Genomic DNA, 12952 nt, shown 5'->3' on the forward strand with positions numbered 1-12952 from the left:
CGTTGAGGAGTGGGGGAGAGAATTCACAACATTTCCAAAGGACTATTCTGACTAACGCTGAATATACCTTTTCTGAATTCCTCTCTTTGTTTTTTTGCTTTTTTGCTTTAGGAACCTGTGTCATGAATTTCTAATATAATCTGTTCCATATATTGTCTGTTTCCCCTGAGTGTAATACATTTATTTTTATCCTGTTTTTAATTATATTTTTAATAAATTTGTACATTTGAAAGTTTATTTGTTGTTTCAGAATTTGGGTCACTAGTGCGCTGCTCTTAGTTTGCCTGCATTTTTGCTGTATGTTTTGTTGTCTTGATTAATGTGTCCAAAGGGAATTGCTTTCTTGACATAGTCAATAGTTGGTACCCCATCCCTTTGGTAGAGGGTCCCTCTCTCTTTTATTAGGGAATAAGAGAAAACAAAAACCGTGTCTGTGCGGAGCAGATTTTCAATAAAAGGATGCGTCACCGGGCGAGTTTTTATCATGAATTATTGATTTGGACAGCAAATGTTCTGGAAACTGCTCAGGACTATCTGTTCTCCTATATACGTGGTTGTATAAATAGCAGTGACCTCTCTTAATGACGAGACAAATTGAAAAGTAATCAAAAAGGTAATTTAACCAGTGAACAACTGTGCTTACTTAGCAGTATTTTAGTGAAACGTGTTCATCCTACAAACTCATCTTCTATATATTTAAAAACGAATGTGTGTCTGTTTGTCCTTTATGCATTACTACACCATTCATCCGATCGCCATGAAACTTTGGGAAGTTGTTGAGTACACTCCAGCGAAGGTTTCTGGCATAATTTTTTTTTTTTAAGTATCGGCCCCCAGGGCCCTTATAATCTTTCGAATACTGAAATTGTCAGCGAATTTGCGAGCATTGCCGACAGTTATGCCCCCAAACGAAAATAGATTGGTTGATCTACATCTGAAGCACAAAAGAAAACGGCATTACAAGCTTCAGAAACAGACTAGCAACGGGAAGCAAGATTAGAAGCTGTTCGAACACAAACTGCTCAAGCACGTTCTTCTCAAACGAACGAGCAACGAGAATCAAGATTGGAAACAGATCTTCAAGTCCTAGTGGTGTTAATACAAAGAACACTGCATTTGGTTCCAACTAAGGTGATCTTGGTACCAGCAGTGTACGAAGTGTTTTGATTGAGGGTTGTCATCTAGGAGCAGTCCCATATAGATTGCATGGTATAAGGACTAACCCATTTCAGTGTTGTTCCCTTTTGTGTAGTGAAATCATAACTGATTAGAATAATTATGAACTTTAGTTTACCTTTACATGTGAGGCTGGTAAAATAGATATTTCTCATCCAGGGGATACTCATCAATAGTCATAATCTATGAATAATCCCTGCCCATGTGCGGGATCCTGGAGCATATAGAAAATGCATATAAATATATATGTATATATATGTGAAAACAGCCTAAAACCTTTCCCAACCTGCAAATCTGCCGCAAAATTACATGAATTAGCATACACACAGTAGTACTCTTCCAACCCCTAAGGAAGAAAGAGAGCAGTAAACATTTGCATACAACAATGCTTCATTGCCATAAGAAAACCTGTAATTGCAGGCATTTGCCAGTAGGCTGCAGTATAGTATAAAGAAACAAAGAAAGACTGACACCTTGCCTCTAAGGCATTAGAGTAGGTGTACCGTGCCTTTAAGACCTGAAGGCGACCCCCCTGCTCCCATGATGCACCACAGATGGCAGTTGGGTCAGTTCTTTTTTCCGGCTCCTTCTGTGAGGATCCTGGAGCTTGTGCTCTTCAGTTTTTGACTGAAATTGTTAATTTGACTGAATATTTTCAGAAAATTCGACAACTTCTGGTTTATTAAGGTTTTTTTGTGGTATTCCACTAAAATTTCCTGTCAGAATGCATGCTTTATTCCGGAAATGTCCTTCTTGTGACAAGAAGATGGCACTGGCTGGCCCACACTCAGTGTGCATTGTGTGCCTTCCATCTGCACACAACCCCGACCAGTGCCACCACGGTCAGAAGTTCTCTAGGCGGACTCTTCGTGACCGAGAACGTATCAGACTTCATGCCATGTTGGAGAAAGACTAAAGTCATCAGGTGGGTGGCCAGGGAGGCGCCAGGACGTCTTCTTCAAGCAAGCATGGCCTAAAACTGCGACGTTCCTCCTCTCCTGTGCCCAGAAAGAGGAAGGGAGGACGAAGATCACAGTCGAAGTTGCCGTCGAAGAGGCCCAGGCGCTCTTCTGGATCACCATGGCGACGTCAAGAGTCTCCGCCGCATCCAAGTAAGTCGGTGTCGAGACGCCACACTTTGGGTTTGAAGTCTGTGGCTGCTGGCATGTCCAAGTCTCCGTCGACGTCGAGACACTCTCCGCCGCCCTCGAGGGGGTCAGCGTCGAGAGTTATGATGGCTTCCAGATCGCCGCCGGATGGCGTGCCGCCGTCGAGAGGGTCATCAAGATCCCACCATTCGACGCCGAGGAGGTCGACGTCTCAGCGACGTCAGGAAGGGTCGTCGTCGATACGACGCCATGGAGGCCACCGTCGAGCCAAGGACGATCAACGTCTAGGTCACCACGGCATGGACGATCGACGTCAAGAACATCAAGGCCTCGCTCGACACCATTGGTCACACAGACGTCTTCGACGTCGAAGCTTTCGCCGTCGAGGGAACAGGTCACGGTCATTGTGAAGTCACCTGGGTCCAGGTCATCAGGAGACAGATCTTCATCTCCTGGGATGAACATCGTGGAGATTTCTCCGGAAGCTTCCCCCAGATCTGCAGACAGATCACGCAGTGTGTCATCTCACCTTCCTCAGGGGGCTGTATCGGGCGGTCGCAGTAGTCCGGGCTCGGATTACTCCCGCACATTCTCACCGTCTGGTCCAAGGACAAGTACTCCGGTCAGACCATCTAAGTCTCCCTCTCAGAGGCCACGATCCTCATCCAGACCAAGATCTCCTGCCAGATCACGCTCTCCAGCACGACCAAGAACACCTACCCCAGGCCAAGATCTCCGTCTAGACATCGGTCTAGATCCAGGGGTCGTCACAGCCATCATCGCGAAAGGCCCCTTAAGAGAGAACTCACAAGATCTCCAACTTGGTCATCTTCTACGAGGTGTACGGTCTGGAACTATTCTCCGACCTTCTCCTCAACTCCTCCCTCGCGAGTCTCACCGATTGATGACATCGCAACTTTTACAGATGTGCTGGGCAGGGGAACAAAGAAACTTAATAGCTCTGCATACTCCTGTGGTACCCACCTCTATAATCTTTGATACCATTCATCACGGACAGCGCCCAGACCTCTGCTGCCTCTGGTGCCTGGCTTCATTGAACCGGCGATGGCTACCTTCCTCACGCCTGCGGTGGTAGGTTCTGTTCCATCTTGAATCGCCCAGAAGTACAAGGCTCCCGCGGAGGATCCTTTGTTCCTCAGATCGGATCCACCAGCTGACTCAGTTATCGTGGCGGCTGCCATGAAGTCCCATTCGGCTTCCACCTCATCATCGGTACCCCCAGAAAAGGACAGCAAACTCATGGATTCGTTTGGCAGAAAGGTATGCAACACCTCAGCTTCTTATATGAAGGTGGCCAGTGCCTCTGCTCTTCTCGGAAGGTACGATAGGTCCCTCTGGGACTCCCTCACTCGCTTCACAGTGAAGCTTCCTAAGGAAGACAGACAGGACTTCGTCGAAATCCTGCAGGAGGGAGGGCTCGTAGCCAACCAGGTCATCCGTGCCAGAGCGCATGCTTCTGACCTCGCGGCCCATGGCTACTCCCATGGTCTCGGCTCACGGCGTTCGGCTTGGCTCCGCCTTACAGGCCTCAAGCCGGATGCTCAGAAGAAGATCTTGAACCTCCCCTTTAATGGTACCTCTCTCTTTGGTTCACACGCTGACAATGAGATGACCAAAATGAAATCGGAAATGGACACTGTTAAAGCTGTGGGTTTGGAGAAGCGTAAAGAATTTAAAAAGCGCTTTCGTCAGGGGGACAAGCGGTCTTACCAGCAGAGGGTTCAAACCCCTCAATGGTCATCCCAAACACAGCAGAAAACCCAGTTTCATGCAGAGGCAACAATAACAAACAGCAGTCTGCCTCCAAGCAGCCTCCTAAGCCCTGAGCTGTTGCTTCCTCCGCAACTGTTCGCCACTCCGGTGGGAGGGAGTGTTTCTCATCATCTGGAAGAGTGGAGATCCATAACAAAGGACAGATGGATGCTGAGTATTGTGCAGCATAGTTACTTGATGAGGTTCAAGTCCCTCCCTCCGCAAGTCTTTCCTCACCTTCCCGCACCTTCCCCGGTTCCACAGTCAACTGCTGCAGGACGAAGTTTCTGTCCTCCTCAAAAAAAAGTCAATAGAGGAGGTTCCTTCCATGCAGAGAAATCAAGGAGTCTACTCCCGCTAGTTTCTTGTCCAAAAAAGAGGAGTAGTCAAAGAATACAGGCCCATTTTAGACTTACGACTACTGAACAGATTAATCAAAAAGAATAATTCCGCATGCTAGCCCTGCACCAGATCTTCCCGCATCTTCATCAGGGAGACTGGATGTGTGCCATCGACCTGCAGGACGCTTACTTTCACATACCTGTCTTAGTAAAGCACCGAATGTTTCTCAGGTTACAGATTGGACGCCATCACTACCAATATCGAGTGCTTCCGTTTGGCCACAAATCTGCGCCATGGACATTCTCCAAGTGCATCGCGGTGGTGGCTGCTTTTCTCCGCAGGCGAAAGATCTTCGTCTATCCCTATCTAGACGATTGGCTACTGAAAAGCTCCACGCCGGCTCTGCTTCAAAACCATTTTTCGTTCTGTCTCAACCTGATGAACTCATTGGGGTTGCCGGTCAACTTCAAAAAGACAGTACTCAATCCTTCCCAACAGATTCATTACCTGGGCGCTTCCCTGGACTTCTTGCAGGCAAGCGTGTGTCCTTCGGAGGAGAGGTTGTCGTCCATGCTCCTGAAGTGTCGTCTTCTACTGGACAATCAGTCACACAGCCAGGCAAGTGTCCCCTCTCCTGGGATCGATGGCCTTGTGCATCTACATCGTGCACAATGCACGCCTTTACATATGGCCTCTGCAGCAGGCTCTCGAGGACCAATGGTCTCAGAGGTCAGGTCACTGAGAGGACCTTGTCTCTCTTCAACAAGTTGCCAGAGACTCAATCAGATGGTGGATGAAACGTTCCAACCTTCTCCGGGGAGTTCCTTTCCATCGCCCTCCTCCATCTCAGTCATTGGTCACGGATGCCTCTCTTCAAGGCTGGGGTGCTCATATGGACCAGCTTCAGGTCCAAGGTCTCTGGTCTGAAGTAGAGCAAGGCTACCACATCAACTTCCTAGAGCTTCGAGCCGTTCATCTAGCGCTGAAATATCTTTATCCTTCTCTGCGCACCAACTACATCCAAGTTCAGACGGACAACACGACGCCTATGTTCTATCTGAACAAGCAGGGAGGCACCAGGTCAAGAGTACTATCCCTGGAAGCGCAAACCATCTGGCACTGGCTCCTGGCAAGAGGTCTATCCATTGTGGCAGTTCATCTACCAGGGATCCAAAATGTCCAAGCGGACTGTCTAAGCAGAGACTTTGTAGAAGCGCACGATTGGGTGCTCAACAAAGAAATCGCACAGGAGGTACTTCAACAATGGGGCTTACTGGACATAGACCTGTTAGCAGACGCGGCAAATGCAAAATGCCCCGTCTTCGCGTCCAGGTTCCCCCAACAGGGCTCACGGGGGAACGCACCTTTGATCAGCTGGTCGCAGACATTGCTGTACGCCTTATCCCGGTGGTGATTCAGAAATTCTACAGGACCAACACCAGGATGAACCTGATAGCGCCGGAGTGGCCACGCAGGTGGTACCCGGATCTCCTCCAGCTGTCTCAAGTCCAGCACCAGCGACTTCCTTGCCGTCCAGACTTGTTGACCAGGGGAAGGTGTTTCACCCCAACCTTCCGTCTCTTCGCTTGACTGCATGGCTCCTGAGGTCATCCAGAATGGACACCTAGACCTCCCAGCAGACTGCATGAACATTCTCAAAGAAGCCAAGAGACCCTCCACTAGGAAGTCATATGCTTTCAAGTGGAAGTTGTTTTTCATATGGTGTCTTGCCAACTCTCTTGACCCTATCCACGGTCAGGAGCAGGTGATTCTACCCTATCTATTGCATTTAGCAAAGTCAGGCCTCTCAAGTACCCCTCCATCAGGGTTCACTTAGCGGCAATCACAGCCTATAGGAAGTCACCTTCTCAGACATCATTCTTCCTTATGCCTGTGGATAAAGATTTCTTAGAGGGGCTTAAAGTGTTTCCATCAGTGAGGTCCCCCTCCCCTCCCTGGGAGCTTCAAATGGTACTTACTAAGCTGATGGGTGCTCCTTTCGAGCCTATACATAAGGCTCATTTGCAGCACTTGACCTGGAAAGCCGCTTTTAGTGGCGATTACCTCTGCCCGTAGGGGTAGCAAAATCCAGGCCCTGTGTTGTAAGGAACCTTACACAGTGTTTCACGCCAACAGGGGGGTACTGAGCACACACCCAGGTTTTCTGTCTAAGGTAGTATCAGACTTTCATATCAAACCGTCTATCACCCTGCCTACCTTTTTTCCTCAACCTACCACTCCTCCTGAAGTGGCCTTTACACTCTCTAGATCTCAGGAGGGTTCTGAAGTTTTACCTGGCTAAGACCCTTTCACTTAGGAAGTCTGACCGGCTTTTTGTTAATTATGGAACCACTAATACTGGTCTGTCAGCCTCATAAAGATCCATTTCTCGCTGGATAGTCTCCTGTATAGCTCTGTCTTACCAATTAGCTAACAAGGCTTTACAGGGTAGACCTCATGCACACTCTACTAGAGGGAAAGCTTCTACTACGGCTCTCCTTCGTAATGTTCCAATTTCTGAAATTTGCAAGGCGGCTACATGTTGGCCGGTGCATACCTTTACCTGACATTATTGCCTAGATTCAGATACAAAGGCTGATGCCCAAGTGGGACAAGCCTCTTTGAGAAATTTATTTGCATAAGTTGTATGTAAAATAAAAAAAAAATCATTTTGTTATGTATACTTATTTGCTCGTCCGCGAGACTTTGGGTATGAGCTTGCTAATATATTCATAGATTATGACTATTGATGAGTATCCCCTGGATGAGAAGGATTAGTTACTTACTTGTAATCCTAGTTCTCATCCAGGGGTATACTCATCAAAGTCATAAACTCCCGCCCACCTCCCCGGACGAGCATAATCATAAAGTTATGAAAGGTTACTACAGATCTATTCATGCACCTCCGAAAAGAACTGACCCAACTGCCACCTGTGGTGCATCATGGGACCAAGGGGTCGCCTTCAGGTCTTAAAGGCACGGTACCCCTACTCTAATGCTTTAAAGGCAAGGTGTCAGTCTTTGTTTCTTTATACTCTACTGCAGCCTACTGGCAAATGCCTGCAATTACAGGTTTTCCTATGGCAATAAAGCATTGTTGTATGCAAATGTTTACTGTTCTCTTTCTTCCTTAGGGGTTGGGAGAGTACTACTGTGTGTATGCTAATTCATGTAATTTTGCGGCAGATTTGCCAGTTCGGAAAGGTTTTAGGTTGCAAATATGATTTCACGTGTATATATACATACATATTTATATGTATTTTCTATATGCTCCGGGATCCCGCACATTGGCGGGGATTATTCATAGTTTATGACTTTGAGTGTACCCCTGGATGAGAACTAGGATTACAGGTAAGTAACTAATCCTTATAGATGTCTATTGTGCATATTTTTTTCCACCCAAGTGTTTTTCATACTGAGAAAACAATAATATCCTGCTATGCTTTCTATACAGCTGTGACTGAATATATTGTGTTTTCTTAAAATTTTTTGCTAATTTTAAATCTTGCCTTTTTCCCCCCCTTCCTATTTCAAACACCAGGAGCCTGTCAAGCCTGAGGAAGGGCGGGATATGGCTAACCGGATTAGCGCCTTTGGCTACCTGGAGTGCTCTGCCAAGACAAAGGACGGCGTGAGAGAGGTGTTTGAGATGGCTACTAGAGCTGCCCTGCAGGCCAAACGTGGGCGCAAGAAGAACACGTGCCAGCTGCTGTAAAGAGGAAGCAGATGAGAAATGAGCCATTCAGTCCACCAGCTCCTCCTTCCCTCTCTAAAGCGTCCACTCTTTCAGACAGATTCATTTTCTCTCTCCACACGATGGGTGCTTAGGAGAGTCCCGGATGGAGTAAACCACCAAATGAACCTGAGACCAACAGGATGGCAACGACCGAGCGTCCGTGCCGATTGATCCTTTTCCCAAGACCAACTTTTCTGTGTGATTTGGCCAATCGGGATTATTGTTTATGAAGAGAGGAGTCTAATTTGGGGTGTTGTAGGGTTTTTATGTTTTTTTCTTATGATTTTGGAAAATTGTCAACATCCCACAAGGCTTTTCTTCTCACTGTGGTTGATTAACCAGGCCTGTTTGTGTTGTTTTTTTGCTTCTTTTTTTAACACAAGATATGAAGAGAGAAATCTTTCTGTATAATTAAAGAGTAACGCGAAGGGGCTTGTCATGTAAAAGTCAACTATCATGGGAGGGAAGTTGAAAAATGAAATCCAGCTTTCTCTCAACATTTGACAACCACCACACATGCTGTACAAATGGCACCACCAAAGCTGCACCCTTAAAGTCGAAGGGATTAGTTTCCCCTTCTGCCTGCGCCCTGGGGGTGCACATATTTTGAGCATATGGCCAATTGGTTGGGCAAACACTTCGTGCCTCGGTAATGCCTTCTTTAATATGGGAGACCAAAGGTCTTTTCTTTAGAAGGCAACACTGTGATCTCTGATGATAATTAACACTTTCATGTTGCCCCCGTTAACATCCCTCTACTGTGTACCTGAATCAATTTATTGAATGTTTGCTGGCTATTCAAAAACTTGGTTGGAAAAAGACATTGGCCATTGATAGCTGGGCTGCAGAAACGAGAACATGTTATGTTTATGCTAATAGCCCGATAGAACCAGCTCTGGGTTTGGGCTACTCTATCAAGTGTAATGTGCATCTTCAATTTATTGCAGAATGAGAGGGAAATGGGAGGGAGGGGTAATTAGAGAGCAGCCACAAAACATGTCCAAATGCGACCAGACTTTTGAAAGTCTTTTATATACTGTGTACAATGAAAGATTGTAACTTTTCCCTGACTATTTTTCCACTGTAACAAAAAAGTGTTTCTGTCTTTAACAAGTCTATAAATATAGCAGACAATTGACAGGAAATGCTTATTTCTTCATCACATCATAAATCTGTCTTATCAGTGTATTATACGCCAGTCTTTTCTTCGTTCAAACACGTTTTCTCTCAGCAGACTCCAGAGGCCTAACTTGCAAACACAGTGTAACATGGGCTCTTAGTCCCACAGTACACAAGACATTCAGACCTGTTGGCGGGGTTCCTTAAGAGGCCCTAGCTCTGATTCAGTTTTCAGTGTCGTTAACACGGCTGCAGCCTTTTGAATCTGTTCAGAACTTGGACAATCTCAACTGTGTAGCTGACAAGGGCATTCTTACATTTCTGAAGCTACTTAGCTAGTCAGAGATTGAACTTTTTTTTATAGGGGCAGTTTTATGTTGCACACCCTTGTGGAGTGGTTCAATTCAGGCAGAGGACCTGGGTCGTCCACAATGATTGCATTGCAGTAGGTGGCAAAAAGAGGTAAATAACTGCTAACTTGGGTTTGAACATGCATCAAACCCATCTAGAATAGCCTGTGCAGTAAACTATGGGATATATTTGAAAGCAGAGTGAAGTAGTGACTTAAATTATAAACCACTTTCAAGAATGCAGACCACAGTTTCTGAGACATTGTTGCTTTTGTGGCACTCTTGTTCACCCATCTCATTTTGGAAAAGGAAGCTTGTGGTGGTCTGGATTATTGGGTAATTCGTGCCAAATTAGTTTTCAATTTTCCTGTAATCCATCTGCCGATAGGCGTCGAACCCGTTGGTGAAATGTAGTTCAAGGGAAAAGGAATATGTTTGCAGTTCAAAGACACAGGGGTGCTCTTGTATGTGTCTTTTAAATAGATTCAAGCAAGGATAGAAATCTCACCATGCTTTCAGAAGCAGTTTCATCTTGAATCCAGATTGCACGCTGCACTTAAGCAAAAGATTTTCACGCTTTTAACCACGTTTAGTTTTTTGAAAACCTAAGAAGAAGATTTTTCCTCTTACTCTTCAACCTCCTCTGGCCTCAGAAAAAGGGATTACAAAAACCTCTGTCACATTTTTTTTTTGTCAGAAGATGAGGCGTTTATTTTCCTGCTGTATAAAATTATTACTACATTATATTTATCTTTTAAAAACGCTGATAGCCTGTAATGGGGCTGATCCTTGTATGAAAAATGGAGCTACTCCAGATCTGACGATATCATAGCACACATAATGGTAGGGAGCCAACCACTTAATGGTAGAAGTGCAACAGACTGGTTACAACAGCTTATGCAACCTTTCGCCTCCATTTATTTTGTTATGTTAAGGTATCGGTCATTATACATATATATATATATATTTTTAAGCAAGGCATTAGCACCTCTGATAACAAGGGCATATCTGTTGCTTCTTTTATCTTGTACTCACTGAATGCCATCAGTAAGTGGTTTTTTATGTGCTCAGTTTGTACTCACAAGTGTCCTAACGGTGGTCTTTATCTTTCAAATGTACTTGGAAAACAAAAATAATGTAATAAATTTGTAGTAATGTTTAGTACGAAAGGCTGGTGTGTGGCTAACTCAACACTTTCAAGGGTATCTAGCAAAGGCCGACAAAATTGATGTCTTGGTACAGAAGTCAATAGAGGTGTGTTGCCAGCTGTGGGATCATTTCTACAGGCTTTCAAAAAGGAGCTGAGCTACCCATTTTATATAACACTAGATTTCACCGTAACTGACTTCCCTTATGTTTGTCTGTATTCCTACTCTTGTCTTTCCCAGTTAATTCTCTAGGAATTTTATGTGCCTGAGGCAGGAACTGAAAAGGCCTTCTCAAAAGACCACTGTTGCTTAAAAAAATATACATTAGTCCTCTTACCTGCAAGCAGTAGAGGTCTATCTCTCACAAATGCCACATCCAGTTCTTTTTTTCCATCTGTTGGTCAGGACACAAAATCTGCAGTGATTTACTATTTTTGTACTGTGCCACAGCCTCCTCCTTCTGTCTCATCTTCAAAAAAGGGGTCATTCTGATGGATACTTTTAAACAAAGATTCCTCATCTCATGAATTCCCCCAGGTGCCAGAGTTGATCTGGAGATTTTTCTCAGCAACTCCCTAGTGCATTGGTAGGTGCTGTCGTGCAGCACTGTCAGATCTGTCCCACCTCGGAAGTGACATCGAGGGCCACCTCCGCAAGTTATCAGTTTCACCTTTTCAAGCCTCTTGACAGATCCAGAGCTCACTCCCTCAATATATCACCTGACAGAAAATTGTATTTCACTTTTCCAGTGTGCAAGGTACTTGTTTAGGAAGCTGGCTCTGTACGTATGAAACCAAAATGAGGTATAGTGTGCACAGAGTGGGCAGAGGTAAATGTAGATAGCACCTTACTCTGTGGTAGTGTGGGTGAGCAGTAAGCTTTATCAGAGGGTAGTGTTAAGCAGTTGTTCTACACAATCATCAAATGATGGCACACACTCAAAGACTGAACTCAGACCAATTTTGTTTGTATAAAAATATTAAGTTATTTTATTTCTAGAACCAAGCCAAGCATGGCACAGGTAAGTAAAATAAATGCTTTGCAAAATCTTAAACAGTGTTTCACAATTGAATGCTGGTTCAAATGCAATTGATTGAAACAAAGGTAAGTCAAGAAGTCAAAATTACTTTTCAGATTACTTTTTGAGTTACTTTTTCTACTCCGTGTGATATGCCTGGACTGGGACATTTCCTAGAGAAAAGGTAAGTAAAATCAGTTTTGTACAGTTGTAGTTTCTCAGGTTTTCATACAAAGCAAATCCACACTTAAAAATTTCAAGAGAAAACAGTCTATGTATTCTCATGGAAAGAAATGAAGGTTCGAGGCATGTGAACTGTAGATCACTTGCAAACATCTGGACCCTACACTAAATGCAAAGCAAGTTGTTTTTGTTCTAAGGAGATTTTCCAGTCACGAGGTAGGTGACTCCTCCTTTCGGTGATAGTGCGCATGGGCATTGACTCCATTGTTGGATTGTTTTTTTCCACCATCTGGTTCAGACTGTTATTGCTCTGCTTTGGAATCGATCCTCAGGTTCCCCCTTGGTGCGTACTTCTCTCTACCTCAAAGGTATTGTTTTCAAACTCACTTTCTCTTTTCAGGGTTTGATTCGAATTTCGACCGGAAGATCTGCGGGTGGCCTTCCTGTCCATCCGTGTCTGTTCGGCTCCTCATCGATTTTCTTACTCTTTACCATGCAAAATATCCTCGTACAGACTCTTATCCGGTGTGTAATTTGTGCTTGTCCCCAGAGCACAAAGAGCAAGACTGACGCATGCCGATCCTTCTGATCAGAGAAAACTGTGATTGTCGGGCTTGATGTCGAGAGATGCAGCGGTAGGGGTTGGATATCACACCGGACCTCTTCGACAACGACTCCGAACAAGAAGAGGTACCAGCGGCAAAGGAGGAGCTGGCTTCAGCTGGATCAGACTGACCGATTGACCTCAAGGACGATGATGTGCCACAGGCACAAGGGGACATGAGTACTGAAGACACCTTTTCTCCACCCCTCCCCACACTGTCCCTAAGAAATCTAAGGCTTGGGCACCGCGTCAAGGCCAAGGTTGGCACCGAGAAGAGGTTTCCAACGCTCCGTCTCATGGCTCTGCACCAAAACTCTATGAAAAGCATTCCGGCTCCGGACCGAGTCTGCCAGAGCCTACTTTTGTACTGTGAACCTTTTCTGAATTCACATGC

The 12952-nt window shown here is 45.2% G+C and overlaps 1 protein-coding gene across 1 annotated transcript in view; it reads left to right on the top strand.

Moving 5' to 3' along the window:
- The window catches only part of LOC147684384 (transforming protein RhoA-like), an 86165-nt gene extending 75396 nt beyond the window's left edge, over positions 1 to 10769 (top strand). Inside the window, exon 5 of the mRNA XM_086940311.1 lies at positions 7942 to 10769. Coding sequence (XP_086796437.1) covers positions 7942 to 8115 — 174 coding nt within the window. The 3' untranslated portion in view covers positions 8116 to 10769. The remainder of the gene's footprint in view (positions 1 to 7941) is intronic.
- The last annotated feature ends 2183 nt before the right edge of the window (positions 10770 to 12952 follow it).

Source organism: Lissotriton vulgaris, chromosome 10, assembly GCF_964263255.1.
Source record: "Lissotriton vulgaris chromosome 10, aLisVul1.2, whole genome shotgun sequence".
NCBI classification, from domain to species: domain Eukaryota; kingdom Metazoa; phylum Chordata; class Amphibia; order Caudata; family Salamandridae; genus Lissotriton; species Lissotriton vulgaris.